At 40.2% G+C, this 21,987-nt stretch overlaps 1 protein-coding gene across 1 annotated transcript in view; it reads left to right on the forward strand.

Annotated features, from left to right (window-relative positions):
- The first annotated feature begins 12,484 nt into the window (after positions 1–12,484).
- Positions 12,485–21,987, forward strand: part of CDK14 (cyclin dependent kinase 14) — a 687,166-nt gene continuing 677,663 nt past the window's right edge. The window contains exons 1-2 of the mRNA XM_010587282.3: positions 12,485–12,714; positions 20,668–20,699. Of these exons, the coding sequence (XP_010585584.1) occupies positions 12,624–12,714; positions 20,668–20,699 (123 nt within the window). The 5' untranslated portion in view covers positions 12,485–12,623. The remainder of the gene's footprint in view (positions 12,715–20,667; positions 20,700–21,987) is intronic.

Consider the following 21,987-nt stretch of genomic DNA (forward strand, 5'->3'; position numbering starts at 1 on the left):
TCTAAAGTTGCTTATATGGTGATGGAGGTGATGCAACAGAGTAGAAGACATTGATATGTAGGAGAGAGAAGGGTTAAGTGAAGCCATGAAGGCCTTGAGGAGGAAGGAGACTGGAGCCAGAGTACAAAAAAACTAAAACAACCAAACCCGTTGCTGTTACTGTTGAGTCAATTCAGACTCATAGAACCCTACAGGATAGAGTAGAACTGGCCTATAGAGTTTCCAAGGCTATAATCTTTATGGAAGCAGACTGCCACATCTTTCTCCTGTGAAGTGGCTGGGGGATTCAAACTGCAAAACTTTTGGTTAGCAGTCAACTGCTTTGGAACCAGAATAGAGGCTAAAAATATAGAGTGAAGGCCTGTCATCTCCAGTAACAAGGGAAAAGGACAAAGTGGGAGCAGCAGTGAGTAGGGAAAGATGAGGGAAGCTCCATCTGTTGCTTTAGTTTTCTGACTGATATTCAAGGCCTAGGATAGAGTAATATATTGTCCCCAATAATTTTAATGTCTTGTAATTATATTCTTAAAAATGTTGCCATGTGTAAATCAAAATATGCTTTAATTTGCAGCACTACCAACTTTCCATAGTTATAAATTCACAAAGAAAAACAAATTCCTTGGCCAGAGCATGTGTTGAAATTTTTTCACTATAAGCACATTCTAAATGACCATATTTAGAAGTAAAATAAGAGAACTAAGAATATTCTATAATTATGACTATACATATAATTACTGACATTTAGAATTTGCTTGCTTGAGTAGATAATTGGAATATCATGTTAAATAGGCTAAGGTTCAATGTATACGGGACCAAGTGCTTTGCACAGAGAAAAAAGTTTCCATAGCTAGAGAACTGCATTCTTAACCTGGGCCAGGTATTTGAAAAACATGCTGTTTTTGTCATAAGGGAGCCCAGGGAGTGGGTGGAGTGGCTGGGGAGAGAAATATTACAGATGACTTTGTGCAAACTCATCACCACCATAGGAAAAACAACACAAAACCACGATCCAGTCAGTAACATCATCTTTGGCTGGTAGAGAACAGTACAGATTTTGGCTGACTATCATCCTCAATAATTTATCTGTTGTTACATAACGTGTTTCCTTAAGAAAACTCAAAAAGCCTTACACAAGATATTTCATTTGTCTTCGTAGCATTCTGAAGATGAGAGCAGAAGGGAAGTTGTCTAGACCAGCGCTGTCCAATAGAAATGTAAGGTGAGTCACATATGTAATTCAAAATTTTCAAGTAGTTACACTAAAAAAAAAAAAAAAGGAAAAAGACACAGGTGAAATTAATTTTGAATATTATATTTTATTTTGTATCTAAAATAGTATCATTACAGCATGTAGTGAATATAAAAATTGTTAACGAGATGTATCACATACTTTTGTTTGTACTAAGTCTTTAAAATCCAGTGTGCATTTTACACTTACGACATATCTCAATTTGGACTGGCTGCATTTCAAATGCTTAGTAGCCACAGAACAGCCAAATTCTAGAGAATAATGGAAAAAATAATGGATCACAGAACTGAAAGATTGGGCTCTGTCACAAACTAGTATGAGTCAGAATTTGTTAATGCCTTACTCAAAACCTTCCAAAGTCTTCTCATCACACCTAGAACAACAGCTAAACTCTTACCTATAAGACTATACATGATAAAATACAGCCCATTAACTCCCTTACCAACTTCAAGGCCTCACTTATTCCACCCCAGCCTTAGGCTTTCTTGTGTACTAAATCAAGCTTATGGGTGATGGCACTTCCTCCTCCCTCTGCTTTGAATGCCTCTTCTCCTGGTTCAATCCTTAATTCATTCAAGTTTCTGCTAAAATGTCATCTCAGGAAGGCCTTCTTGGTCAAATGATCTAAAATAGCTCTGCATTCTAGCACTCTATTATTGTTTCTTTGATAATTTCCTCCATTTTATTTTCTCTGTTCTCTCTTTTTGGAACTCCTATTATTCAGATTTTGACCTTCCTGGATTAGTCTGTTATTTTCTTATCTTTTTTTCTCTTATTCTTTCTCCATCGCTTTATCTTTCTGCTGTAATTTCTGGAAGATTCCTTTGACTTTATATTTTAAACTTGAACTTGAAGTTTTCTTTTATACTACGATATTTTTAATATCCAAGACTTCATTTTTTGGGTCCTTTGTATGCTATTTTGTTAAAAAGAAAAACAAACTATAGCATCCAGTTCTTGGTTAATGGCTGCAATATGTTATAATATCTCATTACCCTTAAATTTTTGAAGATACTGTTAATAAAAGGGCATTTCTTTCCTCCCGTGTAGTCTTTGTTTCTTCCTAGTTGTTTTCTTATGTTACCTTATTTTGGCTTCTACCTTTCCTATTTGAATGTTCCATCGACTGTCTGGAGGTCCTAAAAGTTTTTTGGAAACACAATTTTATATGGTTGGGCCTGTCAACTATAGGTTTCACTGTAGAGTGATCCAGTGGCTAGAACTATGGGAAGAAAGTGAGGGAAGAAGTCTAGCAGGGTCTCAACATTCAACCATAAACTTTCAGTAGGTTGCCTTTCAGCCTTGCCAACTATTAGCTTAGAATTCACCTTTCTTGGGACTGACAAGTCAGTTACTATTCAGCGACCATTTTTCTGACTTCCAAAACTGAGTTGCTGCTGTTCCGTCTTCCATTTTCTATGTGCCTGTGGACTTACTACTTCTAAAACACCCATTTACTATAACTTTAGTGAGTTTTCATGTGGAACGGAAACTACTCTGAGCACTGTCTGACATTTCTAACAGGAGTTAAAGTATATACAATCTTTACTACAGGATTATTAAAGTGTCTACCTTTGTCTCCTGCCAAATTTGCCAGCTTCATCTCATGTCCACTCTATACCTCAGCTGCTTTTCAATTTCTTGAATGCACCACGTTCTCCCTCTTGCCATCTGGCCTGCACAAATGCTAATTCCTTCTGTTTTGAATTTCTGCTTACCACCTTATTGACCTCTACGGATCTTCAGGTCTCAGTTTATTTGCTGATCGCTCAGAGAGGACTTTCCTTGTCCTCAGACTAGGGTTAAATCTCCCTACTATGGGGCAACCATAGCACCCAGTCTTTCTCTTATTTTAAAGTGTTTCACCCTTTGTGATAAATGGTGATTTCAATGTAATTTTCTCCCATTAGACTATAAGCTGTGTGCAGGCAAAGAATGTGACTACAGCCCATCTCATTCACTGCCATTACCTCCAGCACTTACCACAGTAAGTGCTCAATACCTATTTGATGAATAAACAAATGAAGACAAATGGGATTACTTGCTTATGATAAGAAAAAAGAATATAGCAGTAGAAGCTGATTCCCCCAATCCTTTCTGCTCAACTATATCTGCCTATCAGTGTTTTCTTGGCTTGTAATTATGTACCTCCAAATTGAAAAAAGGAGATAAGGATCCCCTAAATTTGTAGACGGTAGGGCCAGGATAATTGTCCATCTCCACTTTACTGATGAGGAAGCAGAGAACTGGTAATAATACACAGGTCTTAAGAGAAGGTTCTAGAACTAAGAACTAATAGATTTTGACTTCTAACCCTGTTTTCTTGGGTTTCATGAAACACACCTAGGATGTTACCTCTCCAACCCCGTGGTCCTTCGCACTCCATGTTTACCTCTGTGTTGTCCTCTGTATCTGATTTCTTCAGTAACTACCCCCATGTTGTAATTTAAGGAATAAAATTAGCAATTCTCACTGGTGGAGGTAACTCTCACCTCAGAAGTCTTTTCAATTTACACCTGCCTCTTCCTCCTCCTGTCCCTTCAGACTCTGCCTAGCATGTTCCAGAGTGACCTTTGAAAATGTTGCATAAGTAATTCTGATATGATGTATTTCCATAGGTGAGGAATACTGGACTAAAGAGTAATTATGACCAAGGTGCCTTTTATTAATCCATTCATGACTTTAGTACTTTTTACATTTTCCTAGGACTTCATATTATTTCTCTCATATGTGGAGGTGGTGAGTTAACGTGGATCGAAAATATGCACCTAATACCAGCTTTAGAACCTAATTGACCAAGTTGTTTTATTTCATTTTGCCTTTTTTATTTTAAAAATTTAAAGAACTACAGAAAATTCAAAGAATACTACTATGGACACTCATATAATCTTCCCCTGGATCCACCAATTTTTAACAATTGCTATTCTCTTTCTCTACATATACATATCTATACCTCTCTCTCTCTCCCTCTCTCTATAAATATATATGTATACATATGTAAGTACTAAAATCATATATATGTGTATATATATCTATATATAGAACAGATGTGTGTAGTTGAACTATTAGATATACTCGATATATATGTATAGATGAACTATTTGAATGGAATTTAAATCATGACATTTTATCCATAAATACTATTGTCACACATAAGAAAATAAACTTTAATAATATCTCTAATATGTGGTTGATATTTAAATTTCACATTCTCCAAAATACATTTTATTACTGTGTGACTTTATTTTATTTTTGAAAACAGGATTCAGTTGATGTTCATGCTTAAATTCTGGTTGCTATGTCTCATCAATCTGTTTTAATCTAGAACAATCCCCTGCTTTTTTGTTTTGTTTTTCATAACAGGAAGTATTTTGAAAAGCCTGGGTCAGTAGTCTTTAGAAGGTCTCACATTTTGAGTTTGTCTGATAAACATTTTTTTTTTTTGGCAAGAATATAACAGGTGGTTTTTTTTTTTTTTTTATGGGTATCTGTTATTGTTTTACAGAAGGGAGTACATGATTTCAGGTTGTCTCCTCTTGGTGAAGCTATATTTGGTCACTTGGGTAAGGGCCGAATAGCCAATCTCTCCACTGTAAAATATAATCCTTGGAGGATTATTACTATATGAATACACGTTATCTAACAACTTTACATCCAGTGATTTATTTGCCTCAATCAATTAGTACATTGAGGTTTGCAAAATTGTGATTTTGTACTTCTGCTGTAACTTCTACACTTGTTAATCAGGAAAGTGGTTTTAAGCCTTAGTTTTCTCATCAGTAAAATAGGATAATACACCTCATAGCATGACGGTGAGATTAGAGGTGACGTTTCTGAGTGCCTATCATGTAGTAGTGGTTCAACACATGATGGTTTTAAAATGTTTAGTTCATTTACAACCACCAATCAGAGGAGAAAGGATCCTCTTTTTCAAAGTCAATTGTACATTTTTTGATACCCCACTTTTAACTTGTTCTCTGTGAGATAGGAAAAAGGCAGAAATACAGGGCTGGGATTTAGTTCTGATCCATCTGTTAACCTGTTTGAATTTGGCCAGTTCCTTGAACTCTCAGCCTCAGAATAGGTTCTTTCTATATAATAATGACAACAACAATTATACCTAAGTTATGTTGTTGTGTTGTTGGGTGCCATAGAGTCAATTCCGACTCATAGTGACCACAGATGACAGAGTAGAACTGCCCCAGAGGGTTTCCTAGGCTGTAATCTTAATGGGAACAGATCGCCAGGTCTTTTTTCCTGCGGAGCTACTGGTGGGTTCAAATTACGGACCTTTTGGTTAGCAGCTGAGCACTTAACTATCGTGCCATTGGGGCTCCTTACCTAAAGTATATCAAAGGAAAAAGAAAATGACATATATCATGCTACAGAAATACTTTATAAAAGAAAACTTTTAGGTAGCCAAAAGTATGTTTTAATCTAAAACTGGGACCTGTGTGGTGATCTTGGAGATGGTCTCTTGGCATCTCTAGAACTATTCCCTGCATAACATAGTGATGATGATAATGTCTCTTGGAGTAGTATGGTTTAAAAATAAAATGAGATCATCAATTTACAGCCTGTTATAAAACCATAAAACACTGTAGTTACATTTTTAAATTACAAATAGTAAATCATTTTAGCTAGGGAATGTGATATGTGAGATGACAGCATCAGTATAATTATCCTCTGGATACTTTTTCTGGCTTGGAACTACCTGATAAGAACAGACATATGAATGCAGATGAACTGTCAAGGGCCTTGGGAGGAATGAGTGGAATGTTTTTGATAGAAGCACTGCATTTCTGCACTTAATTGCTCCTAACAGGACTTGTCTAGGCTGACCAAAAGGCATAAATAAGGTTTTAGTTCACTAAAGGATTAGCTTCTGACCAACTTCACATCCGTGTCTTGAATTCAATTACAGATGTGGCTCCTGAAGCTTAATTCTGATGAATGCAGCATAATACGTTGAATTTCACGACAATCGTAAACGAGGATCCTTTGTTAATGGCACATCTATACCATATATATAAGTAACACTAACAGATTATAACTAAGGGAGTTTCATCTTAGATATTGTGGTGGATATTTTTTCATAAAAACTCCTACAGTACAAATTATATAGCTTGGTGAATAACATGAATGATATGCCAATATAATATTTAAGTGTGGTCTCATTGGACCAGGGAATTTACCAGAATTTTAGGGCATGCTTTGACCTACTAGTTTATTTTCTTCAAAACTATTCTGAGCTAATTTATGCTTGACATCATTTGGATGTTTTCGCAACTTCTTTACTTTTCCTACGGTCATCTGCAAGTAGATCAATTTACTCAGGTCTCTAGGTTTTTTGAAATATATGATGGAAAAAATGTCGAAAATTGTCACACAAATGTAGGCGTCATTACTGAGGGCACCTGGAAGTTTGTGTCAGCAGGGGGCTATTTCTGTAAGTGTGAAAAGGATCCAAATAAGGGGTGACTGGGCAGTGGATGGAGCCCTGGTGGGGCAGTGGTTAAGAGCTCAGCCGCTGACCAAAAGGTCGGCAGTTCAAATCCACCAACTGCTCCTTGGAAACTTTATGGGGCAGTTCTACTTTGTGCTATAGGCTCGCTGTGAGTCAGAATCTACTCCCCAGCAACAGGTTTTTTTGGGGGGGGGAGGGGGGAGGTGGCAGTGGACAGGGCTGATGGGGAGAGGATGAGAGATGGGGAAGCCTCCATTCATGAAACTAGTTTCCTCAACCATTCATTTTCCTCCCCTTTCTCATTTCAATTTGCTCTGTGCCAAAAAAAAAAAAAAAGGAACCTTTAAGACTGGACACTGTCCAACAGTTGGAACGTAAAAGTCAGTGACAAGAGTTTTGTATTCCATGTACCAAATTCACTGATGACTCACTGGGAACTTGGTATGTCACTTAACCTCATGTTACTTCAGTTCCTGGATGTGATCACCAAAGGAGAATAATATTTGATCTCAAAAATAATTAACTATGGTGAATGTTTAGAGTTCTAAGAGGATATTTCATTATGTAAATTTCCACCACTTCAATAATTACATCGGGCTGTGTGTCTTAATGTTTAACTATCTATGTTTTGGCTAAATTCTAAAATTTTACACTAATAAATATGTCTTTCCTCTTTTTAACTTCACTTCCAACCCTATTTTCCACGTCCCTGACATTCATGTTTTGTGGATTTTGTTCTCCGATAGCATCTTTTCATACTGTTTCAGGTCAGCAAATCTGCATCTGCTTTTGATGGCACTTTGGATTCTAATTAAATCTCCTACATTTCACCTTATTTGGATTAATAGGATTCTCTCCCTTAAAAACTACTACCAGCATATTAGCCTGGTACTCTTATATGGATAAAAAAAAGCATAATTTATGTATAATATGACTGGAAATAACGTAAAATAAATTTTATATACTTTTTGTCAAGGGATCTTTGTCTATTTTATGTGTCTATGAATTATTCTTCATTGACATATATGCCTTTCAGTGTATAAGCTGCAAAAGGGGCAATTTCACTGTTCAACTTGCAGCTATAGATGATCTTAGAGGTTATCTAGTTCAAGCTCCTCATTTTATAGATAAGTGGGTAAATGACTTACTTGTTCAAGGCCACACAACAGTTAGTGATAGAGCAGGGACTAGAACCCATGGGTCCTGGGTTCCCAGCCACTGTTACTAATACTCTAGGCCTAATGCATGTACATGCTTTAACTGATGAACTTGGTTAAAGTCAACTATTCTGGGTTCAGTCCCCAGGTAAGCTTATCTGTTTGTATTCAGATGCTGCACCTTTAAGTCAGGGCAGCCAAAACTATAACCTTGTGAACCAGAAGTTCAGATGGAGAACTGGCATAGATCCATCCCCCCACTGAAAATACACATGGCACATAGATGCTGGAGAATCATCTTTGTTTGAAGGGACGATACATCAATTATCAGTGGCAGCAATCCATTTTATATTCATTTGACAAGCATTTAAATAGGTACTGTGCCTTTTCTATCTCAGGGATCCTGCTCTCAGGGAACTTACAATCTAAGATGTAGGCAAATGTGAAACAAATAACTACACAAAGAGTTGAATTCTGAAAAGTGTGTAAATATAAGCATCCAGTTGGGATTTTTTTTTTCTTTGTATCTCAGTTGCTTGCAAAATTAGCTATCTTGATATGTACACAAGAAAAAGCATATATAATGCTAAGTTGATTATTCTTAATTACTGATATTTATTTGGTCCATGGCTAACAACTGTTTCTTCTGCCAAGTACACTGTTGTAATTGTTGTTGTTGTTGGTAGGTGCCCTCAAGTCAGTTCCAACTCACAGTGAGCCTATGTACCACAGAACGAAACACTGTCCAGTCCTGTGCCATGCTCACAATCGTTGTTATGCTTGAGCCCTTTGTTGCAGGCATTATGTTAATCCATTTCATTGAGGGTCTTCCTCTTTTCTGCTGACCCTGTACTTTACCAAGCATGATGTCCTTCTTCAAGGACTGAATCCTCCTTACAACATGTCCAAAGTATGAAAGACGCAGTTTCGCTACCCTTGCTTCTAAGGCGCATTCTGGTTGTACTTCTCCCAAGACAAATGTGTTTCTTCTTCTGGCAGTCCATGGTATATTCAATATTCTTCACCAGCACCACAACCAAAGACGTCAATTCTTCTTCGGTTGGTCTTCCTTCTTCATTGTCCACCTTTCTCATGCATGCGATGCGATTGAAAACACCATGGCTTGGGTCAGGCACACGTTAGTCTTCAAGGTGATATCTTTGCTTTTCAACACTTTAAAGAGGTCCCTTTGGAGCAGATTTGCCCAGTGCAATGTGTCTTTGATATCTTGACTGCAGCTTCCATGGCTGTTGATTATGGATCCAAGTAAAATGAAATCCTTGACAACTTCAATCTTTTCTCTGTTTATCATGATGTTACTTATTGGTCCAGTTGTGAAGATTTTTGTTTTCTTTATGTGGAGTGTGTAATCTACACTGAAGGCTGTGGTCTGTGATCTTCTTCAGTTAAGTGCTTCAAGTCCTCTTCGCTTTCAGCAAGCAAGTTTGTGTCATCTGCATATCACAGGTAGTTAATGAGTCTTCCTCCAATCCTGATGCCCCGTTCTTCTGCATATAGTCCAGCTTCTCGGATTATTTGCTCAGCATACAGATTGAATAGGTATGGTGAAAGGACACAACCCTGACACACACCTTTCCTGAGTTTAAACCACACAGTATCCCCTTGTTCTGTCTGAACAATTGCCTCTGGATCTATGTACAGGTTCCTCATGAGCACAATTAAGTGTTCTGAAATTCCCATTCTTCACAATGTTACCCACTGCCATGGGTGACCCTGCTGGTATCTGAACAGCGGTGGCACAGCTTCCAGCATCACAGCAACACCCAAGCCCCCACAGTACGAAAAAGAGACAGACACGTGGGGGCTGTTGTATTTAGGTGAAGATTTTTTTGGAGGTGGAGGAGCTGGAGTTTTGGAGGGGGTCAGAGAAGAAGGAAACACAAGTGTTTTGATGTCTGAATATTGTTATTATTATTATAAAGTAATATATTCTTTGGGTAAAACATTCAAACTGTACTTAAAGGTATAAAATGAAACGTTCTGTCTATTCTGGGTACCCACTTATAACAGTTTTTTTCCCCCAGAAATTTTCCATACATAGAGAATCATACCTATGTGTATCTTTTTCTACAAATGGGTTAATATTGACCATGTCTCTTCACTTACTATATCCTAGATATATTTATATATTAATACATATAGATTTATCTCATTTTTTAAAATAGTTGCATACTATACCTTTGTGTGCATATGCCATAATTTATTTAAACAGAAGTTACCTTTTTTTTCCTTTAAAGTCAGAAATACTGGTGAGGTAAAGCAAGGATATATTTAATAAACCTGTTGTCGATGAGTTGATTCGAATTCATTAGTGACCCTACAGGACAGAGGAGAACTGCCCCATAGAGTTTCCAAAGAGTGCCCGGTGGATCTGAACTGCCAACCTTTTGGTTAGCAGCCATAGCTCTTAACCACCACACCACCAGGATTTCCATATTTAATAAAAGCATCTTTAAAACAGTCATTGTCAGAGTGAATAACAGCATCGCCACATACATGTAACAGTCAAATTTTATTAAAATGAGTATTTCTTCGCCTTTGTTGACTTGTAGAACCCATCAGTGTTTTGACTGGTTGCTTGGTGATTTCATTCACCACTGCTGATAACTTTCTCCCTAACTAACCTGAGGAAGTGGTAAAAGTCAAACTCTTTCCTGTATGAGACCACACTTGGGGCTGTCTGTAATATCCAGCCAGATATGGCCACCGGGACCAAACATCCTTGTACTTTAGTTCCGGCCCACTTTGCTGAAGAATTCCCCACCCTCCTCTGTTCCCCTCTTGGCTTAACTTCCTGTCTTCTATCAGCTACAATTCATTTAGACTCTACAATGTGCTCAGAGCAGGGTAGAACAAAAAGTGTCCTACCTCCCAATTTAAGGAATTTTTTTTTTTTAGGGGGCTAGTTTTTTTTTTTTTTTTTAAGATAGAAATCTTTTAACCAAACATAAACTCCCCAAAACTTCCTTTAACCCAGACAGTATTGTCACTCTCACAAGCTCTTACTACTTACGCAGCCAGATGACTCAAGATTGCTAACATTTCTATTCATAAGAGTTTGCTGGCCCCAAACCAACACATTCTGGCCCTCCCCCATCTTGCTTCTCTCTTCCCTGGAGAGAGCGTTTGCTGCACCAAGTTTCAGTAGAATGAAGACTATGTGGGTTTGCTGCCTGAACTGTTTATCCTGGGATTTAAAAAGCCCTCACTCCTTTTTAAAGTTTTTTTTTTTTTGGAGGTGAGGGAAAAGGAAGGCAAAATCTTTTTGGCCTCTATACCCATTGCCATGGAATAGATTTCGACACAAAGCAACCGTATAGGAGAGTAGAACGGCCGCACAGGGTTTCCCAGGCTATAATTTTTAGGGACGCTGACTGCCAAAGACTGCCCTATCTTCCTCTCGCAGAGCGGCTGGTGGGTTCGAACCTCTGATTTTTCGGTTAGCAGCCAAGCGCTTGACCACTGCGTCACCAGGGCTCCTTTTGGCCTCTAAGTCTTACAATTCTGAAATATATTGTAAAAATGAGAAAGAAATAATCAAGGATTTCGGTTTGCTCTTCACTGCATAACTGGGTATTCATATCGGAAATCATTTAGATCCACCTTCCTTTCTGTCGCCCACAGCCAGAGCTAGGAATGAGGGAACCAGAGCTAGGAATGAGGGGTCCTGCCTTCCAGCGGGTTACAGCTGGAGCTTCCACTTCCGCACTCGACCCTCAAAAAAACGAGCCCACCTTTCCTTTTGAATGTTTCACTTCACAGCTTCCTCGGCAAGATTGGGGAAAAAATAAAAAAGTCACTCTCAAACCCAAGCCCGTTCCGGAGACCTTACCGCCATCCTCTCCATCCTGGGGGGCAGTGGTAGCAGCCGCCCTCCACCCAACTCGGCGCCCTTTTAGCACCCGTTCACGGCAGTGGACTCAGCCCTTTTTCCCCTTCAGTGGATCCCCCCGCCCCCAGCCCCCGAGAGGCGGCCCGCTCCCGGCCCAGCCTCTTCCCTCCGCCGGCCCGGGCCCCCGAGAGCGCGGGCGGGGCGGGGCAGGCAGGGCCGGGAGAGGAGCGAGGGTAGCCGAGAGGGGGCGCCGTCTGGGCTCGAGCCTGGCCGGGAGGGCCGCAGAGGACGCGGGCACCGCGCGGGTAGCCGAGGTCTCGCCGGGGTCCCGCGCCCCGGGCCTCCGGCAAGGAGTAGGCGGGGCGGCGGCGGGAGGGGCGCTGAGGACGGTGGGGGTGGCGATTCCGCGTTGCGGTTCTTTCTCCTAAGCGCCCGCAACTCGAGGCTGAGAACTTCTCCCCGCCCCGCTCGGCCCGAGCTCTGCGCGGTCGGCGACCCCTACTACCGCACCTTGTCCCCGTCTCGCCCCCGCCCTCGCCTCCGGCCGCGCCGCCCCCCCTGCTGGTCGCCAGCCGCCAGCCGCGCTTCTCTCAGTTACAAAGGAGGGAAAATGAGCCGGGCGGCGGCGGCGCGGCGCGGGGCCACCACGGCGGCGGGGCGCGCAGCCGCCCCCGGCACCACGTAGAACGCCCCGGCCCGCCCGCCTTGCCGGGGCCCAGGCCCGAGCGGAGCCTGCCCGCCGGCGGTTCGTCTCCGAGCCGTGCGCGTCGCCTCCCGGCCCGAGGAGGAGGTGGAGGAGGAGGAGGCGCCGCCTTCCCTGTGCCGCGCGCCCTCGCCGTTGTCTGCGCTCTACTCTGGACCAGTTTAGGGAAGTTGCCCCGGCCCCGCGTCGCCCAGATGTGCGACCTTATTGAGCCGCAGCCGGCCGAGAAGATCGGCAAGATGAAGAAGTTGCGGAGAACTTTGTCGGAGAGTTTCAGCCGCATTGGTGAGTAGCGCTCTGCCCCAGGCTCCCCCGCTCGACGCCCCCGTCGCCGGCTCCCCTCGGCCCAGAGCCCTGCCGCGCTCCAGGCACTAGCAATGCAGCGGTCACCCGGAGCTGTCGTGGGGTGCGCTGCGCTGCACTGCACAGGGGGGTAGGAGGGGACGGTGCCCGGGACCTGGGGGAGGGCGGCGACGCGTTAAGGAGCGACACCTTTTTCCCTAGGACCTGGGGGTTCATTTATGGACAATTGCTAGTCTACAATTTGGGTTCCGCCTTTCAGCCCCTAGCGCTCGGACTTTCGCGCCCGCGGGGGATCAGCGAAGGGACGCCCTGGCCCCCACCGCTCCCGGGGCTGCGCCGCCTCCTGGGTCACTTGTATTTTTTACGCGCAGGGTTTGGTATAGAGTGTCAATAATTTAGCTTTGGAAATTGGTGAAACGTTGAGTTGTGCCTTGGTATTGTCTAGCACATCCAACCCAAAGGGAAGTGGGATAGATACCTTGGGACCTTTTGTTCAGTACTCTGGGTCCTAGAAAGCGAAATTGGGATGTTAGTCCTGTGGTCTTTGAATCTTCCCATTGCTCTGGAGAACGCGCTGTAGAGTTGTCTGGACATTTGGAAATAAGTCTCCCGAACTTCTTCTATTTACGAGAGCTCAGGGACAAACAAATCTGTCTTGGAAGACGTAGAGCCAGAATGCTCCTTAGAAGCGAGGGTGGCGAGACTTGCCTTAAGTACTTTGGACATGTTATGAGGAAGGACTGGTCCCTGGAGAAGGACATCGTGCTTGGTAAAGTAGAGGGTTAGTGAAAAAGAGGAAGCCCCTCAACAAGGTGGATTGACACAGTGGCTGCAACAATGGGCTCAAACATGGCAACGATTGTGGGACGGGCGTTGTTTGGTTCTGCTGTACATGGGGTCGCTATGAGTCGACCCAACTCGACTGCACCTAACAACAACGGGGGCTATTGTCTTTAAACCAACCAATCAACCAATAAAAACCGACCTAGAAATTTTAGGACATTTAAGAATAAATCCATGTCACAGGCTATAACAGGGTGACAACGGTGTCACGTGGACTGGGTTTGTAGATTTCGAGTGTTGACCATAGAAAACCCCATTTAACAATAAGAGGTAGCGCCTTCTTTACTGTCATAACTTTTATTTACACAGGTAACTGTGCTCAGCAAGAAAATCATAGGAGCATGAAAAATAACCCCTTAGAGACTCTAAGAGCCTTCTAGCCTTTGTTTCACTTGTTTAACATGCCATCCATGTTAATGAAGGTGTTAATGGAAATTAAGTGTAAATGTGCTTAATACCTTAAAACAAAATAAAACCCTGGGCTGTTAAAAGTGCAGATGAATATTATAGTCATCCTTCCATCCATTCTTTTAAAAATCATTTTATAAGTGCACCTTAAATTATGCAAACTTTCATCAAGTGAGAAAAAGCATCAAAATTTAGGCGAGCTTTCTTTGTCTTTTAATTTAAAATTTTGTATTGGTAAACCAAATCTTTTCCAAGATACTGTGAAGTTATGGTGTGTACCCAATACTTAGTCCTGGTTTTATTTATGGCATGTGTTGGATATTTGTAGTTTCACTCTTCCGAGTTAGGAATACATGTGGGGAGTTCTTAAATTCAAATGAAGTTTGCAGCCAAGAAGTGGGAGAGAGCAAGGTGTTGAGCTGGTGTACATTATTAAGTAGGATGTTTTAGCCACCAACCCAAACCATCACATATGCAGATCCTGGAGTCCATTAGGCTCCTGTTCTAAAAGACATTAACTGTGTATTTACTAATGCTAATGACTCTGTTGGAGCCCCTCCAGTTTTGTGTTAAATAATTCATTGCAATTGAGTCTCAGTAAGAAACCAAAGACATTAATATAAAAATTCCTTATGTTTAAATAATTCCAGAGTTTTAATCAACAATCAGTAAAATTTGGATTAACTGCAGGGCTGGCAAATGGAGAATTATGGTTAATTGAATTTTCTAGCTTACTGAGATTTAGTGATGTGAAACTCCCTTTGATTCCAATGCTTGTTAAAATGTCTTCTAAGACCTCCTAGGAGATTTTCCTTCCTGTCTTTAGGAAGCGGTGTACAGTGCAGTGAACATGACTGATTATTTCTTTATTGATGGAGGGTCAGTAGGAAACTGCAGTAATGAACTGCAGAATTCAGTAATGATTCTGAGTAGCAGATATCATTGTGGAGCACTCTAAAAGAAGATATAGAAGTTCTAAGTGACTATGATTGTATACCAACTCCAGGACATTCATTACAGGAAAATAAATCTCTGTTATTTGCTTATTTTATTGCTATTTCATATTTTATTTGTAAAATCAAAAGCAGTGAAATAATTCTGATTATTTCAGGATTTTTAAGGCACTGGAGGCTGTTGAATTAAGGCTTTACTATTTTTTTTATGGGATTATATAGTGCATGGATTAAGGGTGCCCGTTGTGCGTCTGGCCTGGGGATTCTAGGTGTTGCTACTCTTAGTTGAGTGACCCTGGACAAGTCCCTCAACTGCTCTGAACTTCAGTTTTTCATGTACAACTAAGTCTTTTTGCACTTAGGGAAATAATACATATGATGCTCTTTGTGATATAATAAGGACTCAATAAACCTTCACAGTATATTATTGTTGTCATTATTAGGGATTACATCATACTGAGGTAGCTGATCTTACAGGTTGGAGACAAGAGTATGGCCAGCGTGGAAACAGGATGGGTTCTGGAGTTAGGCAAGTCTGGGTTTGAACCCTGTTTTCCTTGCTTGCTCTGTGCCTTGGGTAACTTGGAGAATTTCCTTAAGCCCCAGGGTCCTCATCTGTTAATATTCATAAGGTTGTTGTAAAGACTGAATCAGATACAATGCATAAACTGTCTAGTCCAGTATCTGTCACATGTTGAAGATCAGTACTGGAGCCTATTATTATTCCTTCCAATTTCTCCATTTCTCCCATATTTTCCTTTTTTCATTGGTACTTCATGGGGAGATCAAAGTGAAATGCTTTATTCCCATTGAATAATCAGACATCTCAATGTACTTGTCTTCTCTAACCAATTTAAGATGGCTTTTTTTTATTGAAATAAACATTCTGCTTTATTTTGCTTTTTGATATGTTTCAGAAGTATAGTTTGTTTCGTGATGAAATGTACAGTATCATTGTTCACCCATTAAAAATTACTCACCTACAGAAAATGAGGACAATGTTTAAAAATATGTGGTATCCAATCAATGTTTATTAATAATAATTCTAAATAGAAGAAAGTATACATGTTAATGTTTAATTTATCCAAAAGTGAAAGATCCTGTTGATCCCCATCCCAAATACAGCTCATCTGAGATTACTACATTATAAAAGGACTAATAAAACACATTGGCTTTCAAGCCACAGCATTCTGATTTACAACATCTGCCAGGGAATGACTATAATACAACCATGGTTCTTTTATAAGACTGGTGTAATTGAATTTTAAAGTCACCCATTGATTTCAGTAGTGACTATTTATGGCTTTCTGCCAAATAGCATCAGTGTGGTCACTTATTTAGGAATTACTGGCAGTTTGGTGGTTAAGAGTTCGGCTCCCAACCAAAAAGCCAGCAGTTCGAATCCACCAGCTGCTCCTTGGAAACCCTGTGGAGCGGTTCTTCTCTCCTATAGGGTCGCTTTGAGTCATAATTGACTTGATGGCAACAGGTTTTTTTTTTTTTTTTTTTAAATTGTTGTCTCACACATGTTCGTTTTTTAAAATTTAGTTGAATATACAGGCAAATGGGAACTTAATTGTTAGTCATTTAAATACATTCACATCCATTTCTTCTTTTCCCTTCTTGTTTCCTTTTTATTTTTCAAAGATAGTTAGGAGGGGAAAAGCTTTCTGTAATATCCTGTGTACGATTAAGGTCAAACTGACATTTCTTCACATTCATTTGAATGCATTTTTTCACATTTATTTGATTTATTTTCTAGAGAAAGGGCATTTATACTCTGTGATACTTGAGGTGAACCCCATGCATACTATTTCTTTCAAGGACATAGTTTGTGAGAGAACTGAATAAAAGGGAGATGCTGTGGTTACACTGAATTTTTACATTTGTTCTCTTACGCTGCAAGTGTGTAATTCTAGATTCTAGTTGTCATCTGATGGATTCGTTCTGTCAGAAAAGAGTTACAGGTGGTTTAGGCACAAAGCTCAACTATTGTTTCATATCCTTTATCCAGTGCATTTCCAAAAGATTTTAGTTTGAAATGAAATTTTTATCTATGATCCATTCATAAGACAGAACGGCTATGGTTTTCATATGCCAAAATGTTAGTGTCTCAAAAATATAAGATACTGTTCTTTCACCAGTTAAGTAAAACTCAATAATTCAGCAAATAATTACTGAGTACTTCCTATGTGCCAGACACTGTGCTGGTACTCAGATACCATGACCAGTGAAACTAATCCTTGACCCCAAGGACTTTAGAGGAAGACAGGCAAAACAATGAGCAATGACAATACAGAGTTACAAATTCTACCATGGAGGTTAGTGCAGTTTGCTGTTGGAGAATGTAGAGCCGGCACTGCTCGCTCTCACCAGAAGACTGAATGGAATGATTATCATAAATGGTTTAATATATTACCCTTTGTTAATACAGAGTAATGTAATATGTTTGTTATTCCATGATATCATTGAAGACAACTGTGGGTTTATATTTACATGAATGATTAATGACAGGGGATGTAATCAGTAACTAGATGTTGTGTGCTTGTTTAGGTCAGAATTTATTCATCAATGATCTGATAAGTATCTGACAAAGACACCTTTAATTGGTCTTTGTTGTCACGATTAACTGCTATTCCAGGCAAGGATTCAGTGTTTAGAAGAAACTATGTAAGGTGTCAACCTGGAAATGGAGAGTTTCAGTGAAGATGGGCTTCTTGATCTTAAAACATACACTGGTATGGTATTCTGGGGCTGAGAGTAGTATGCAGGGGACTGAATCTGGCTTCCTGATCCTCACATCTTTCAAAATACACCTGTGATTTCCTCTTCTTCTTTCTCCTCCTCTTTCCACCTACAGACTCACCTCTTTATCCAGAACGTTTGAGGAATTGGCAGAATTTGGGGGCTAGAGGAGTCGCTGGGTAGTGCAAATGGTTAACATGTTTGCACTAACAGAAAGGTTGGTGGTTTGGGCCTACCCAGAGGTACCTCGGAGGAAAGCCCTGGCAGTCTGCTTCTTAAAAAATCAAACACTGAAAATCCTATGGAGCACAGTTCTACTCTGACACAAATGGGGTCACCATGACTTAGAATTGACTTGATGGCAATTGGTAGGTAGGGGCCTAGAAGGAACTAGTTCAGTCTGAGTGTTGAAGACGTTCTAGCTTTCTGCTGTCACGATCTATCAACCTGAGGGCCTTCATTCCATGTTTGCAGTTCCCTAAGAGGGAGTATCAGCTGTCACTCTTGCTGGAATATTTTATTTAAGAAAACATGACTAAATTTCTAGAACTTTTATGACATCCAGAATAAAGAAAATATATCTAAAAGTTTGTGCTACAGATGGCAAGCTTTGCATCTTACCTGGCAGTCACGTAGTATGCGTTCCATTAATCTTTGTTAAATGAACCAGCTATGAGAGGCTGTACAGTAATTTGCTAATGTGTAACTTTGTATTTGAAATCAATCAGATAATCATTACTTATTAAAAAAAAGTTTTTCAGATGGAGTAACTTGTCTATATTTATGTAGATCACTAATATTTTATAACGGAGTTACTGGTTAAAAATGTTAAGTAAAGGATGTGCCTTGGGTAAGGGATTGTGGAGTATAGTTTAGTAACATTGTTGACTATTTAAAGGAAGCCTTCTAGAATAGAAACTTTAAATTCTAGTGAACATGTAGCCATGAGAAATCACCTAAAGTCTTAGAGTCTTTTTTTATCAAAATGGGTTATTTTGTATTTAATGTAAGTTATAAATAATGTAAATAAAATATGTGCAAGTAATTGAGTATAAGATAAGCCGTTTGAGTTGGGGACAAAGGACTGTCTTTTCATTTTCTGTTCAGAAGAAATTGCTTTCTAATAAAGAAGTGAAGAAATCTATCATAGATCAGTTTCTTAAGCAAAAGGGAAAGACTCTGTATTCAGTTTTCGGGAACATTTTATCTCCCTTGCCTTCCCCTCACCTCCCTTAACTCATGACCACAACCATATCCTTCTTGATTCCCTTAAAATGACAGATTTACAGTATGAAACAAAGAAAATAACCTTTTCAAGATTGCTAGACTATGTATTATAAACTTTTGTGTTACTCATCTAGTGCTGTTGTAACAGAAATACCACAAGTGGATGGCTTTAACAAAGAGAAATTTATTTTCTCACAGTCTTATAGTCTAGATGTCCAAATTCAGGGCATCAGCTCCAAGGGAAGGCTTTCTCTCTCTGTTGGCTCTGGAGAAAGGTCCTTCTTGGCAATCTTGCCCCAGACTAGGAGCTTCTCCTCGCAGGAACCCTGGGCCCAAAGGATTCACTCTGCTCCCGGGCACTGCTTTCTTGGTGGTATGAGGTCCCCCCTATCTGTTCCCTTCCTTTTGCTTTTTATCTCTTTGAGAGAGAAAAGGTGGTGCAGGTTACACTCCAGGGAAACTCCCTTAGCATTGGATCAGGGATATGACCTTAGTAAGGGTGTTACAATACCGCCCTAATCTTCTTTAGCATAAAATAATGGTCACAAAATGGAGGACAACCACACAATACTGGGAATCAGCAAGTTGACACATATTTGGGGGGGACATAATTCAATCCATGACAGCTTTGATGTGATAGCTTAAGTCTAGGCACATTAGTTCTCTCAGAGCTTAATTGCCAAAATAATTTGCTTTCCACTACTTTTGTCAGATCATAGCTTTCCAAAGTAATAGCTTCCATCCAGAATAGAACTGTCCGGTATAGTCCAATATATACCTGTAAAATATAATTCTGTAAATTTGAAACATTTCTCCAACTGGTGGTTCTAGTTAAATTAGCTACTTTGTGCATTCTCCTTAGTATGAACCATTTAAGCAACTGTAGGATTTAAGGAACTAGATGTTTGCAGACTATACATAAATGCTTCTTTATCTTCAATAAAATTCTAGTTCTCAAGATACGCATGTTTCAAATATATTTAAAGTATGTGCTGGCTCCTACGAGATATTCTTGGAGCCCTGGTGGTGTAGTGGTTGAGCTCAACTGCTAACTAAAAGGTCAGCAGTTTGAATCCACCAGCTGCTCCTTGGAAACCCTATGGGGCAGTTCTACTCTGTCCTGTAGGTTTGCTATGAGTTGTAATTGACTGAATGGCATACTACAACCACTTCCATAACAACCACATGGTTTTCTTTGTACTATGTTCTGTTATAAAATTTATCATGTTGAGAATATTGTTTGAAGTAATGTCTTTACTCTACAATCCTTCTTTTACACACTTGGTCTTATACTGCTGTACTTCAGCTTTGCGCAGTATGAAAAAGTTGTTCAGGGCACTGTGTAGAGTGGGTGTCATTCTAACAATTGGTTGGGGAGATTTATACAATACCCGTGATGATATGTGCTCAAAAACCAGGAGTTTAAGGGAAATTTCTTTCAAAAGATTGCTTTGTTATTCTGTTATACTTCATTAAAACACTTTTCTCCTGAAGAAGAGATAGGAGAAAGATGTGCATACTTTTTCCCCATACTTGGGAGGATTGTCCCATTTACATATTTATGAAAAGTGTTTCACAAAGATGCATGCTGTGCAATGCTCTGTCTTATTTGCAGTTCTCGTATTTGTATCATAACGTTGTTATTCACGTTGGGGTACGATTTTGCTTTCTGAAATGCAAACCAAACTGCTTTGTTTTCTAGGATTTAGATTCTTTGAGATGTTCCGTAGTAACTTTCCTTTCCCTTTTTGTTTTGTAGCTTTGAAGAAAGAGGACACCACCTTTGATGAGGTAGGTTAAATTTCTTTATCTAATGTTAAAAAAAAAAAATGTTAGAGGTGTTTAATTACTGCAGGTAAAGTCAATTGGTGCCGACTTCACACTTAGAAACAGAAGAAAAAAAGGTTTTTTTTTTTTAGTTTCACTGTATTATTTTCAAATTTTAAATAATCTTATAAATGAATTCTGATAGCAGTCAATAGAAGTATGTCTCTTTAAATTAATAAACAAATTAAAAGACACACACGACCTTTGTGTTGTTGGTTCTTGGTGGTGTTAGTGCTGGAGAAGTCCAAGGCGATATGCGTGTGCTTTAGGCAAGCCCGGAGTTGTCAGTAAGCTGGGTATAAAGGCTTCCTTGCAGACCTCAACTGAATCAGGGTTTGAGGTGGTGTTGTGATGCGGTGTTGATGCCACACATTGTCAGTCTCCCAAAGGAGAGGCTGACTTTTCCTGTTCTAGTTTTCCCATTCTTTGTATATCAGATACGCCTTTATCTTCTTGCCACAAAGTAGCAAAGAAGCCTGCTCAGGTAAGGCAGAGGGTTTATATGTAATGAATAGCGTCCTGAACATGATTTTTAAATTGTACTCTTTCCTGTGTTTTTTTGTAGTATAAGTGGGACTCATTAGAAAAAATACGTGTGTGTTTACAAAAGTTCTCAAGGATGCTGCAGAGTGACGTGTTTCATTGTAACCATTCGAAGCCACAGTAATTGATCTGTTAATATGTACATGAGCCGTGTGTATGTGTGTGTGTGTGTGTGTTTGTGTGTGTGTGTAGTGGGTTTATGTTTGAACAAAAATGTGTCTACACATTGTGCTTACCCTCCAGGCTGCATAAAAGCATAGGCCAGTTTGCTTGTGGCTGTTTTATTTGTATTAACAGTTGCAGGTTCTGTGACATATGCTACCTGTCCTCCCTTTGCTGTGGTGCTGCAGTGAGGGGAGGGCATTTGTGCTCATGGGAAGTCCCCTTGGCCACGTGGCTTTCTGGCCATGGTGCGCAGCAGGGCCATTCGAGGAGAACCCGCTTCAGGCCGGGATTTCTGGATGGGCCTGCGTCGTTTGGCTTTCACAGTCTGCTGCTTCCTCTGCTGCACCTGTTCTTTTTTCCCGGGCTGAGCTCTACAAAGCTGCTTGTCCCTGGCCTCCAAAACAAGCTCTCCTGCCAGCATTCCTGTAACAACCTCTAAAACTTAGTTATTTTAGACCTGAAACAATAGAGGAATCTTTTCTTCCCCATCTGTACTAAAAAAAAAAACCCCTTGCCGTTGAGTCGATTTCGACTCAGCGACCCT

The sequence above is a fragment of the Loxodonta africana genome, chromosome 8, assembly GCF_030014295.1.
Source record: "Loxodonta africana isolate mLoxAfr1 chromosome 8, mLoxAfr1.hap2, whole genome shotgun sequence".
NCBI classification, from domain to species: Eukaryota; Metazoa; Chordata; class Mammalia; order Proboscidea; family Elephantidae; genus Loxodonta; species Loxodonta africana.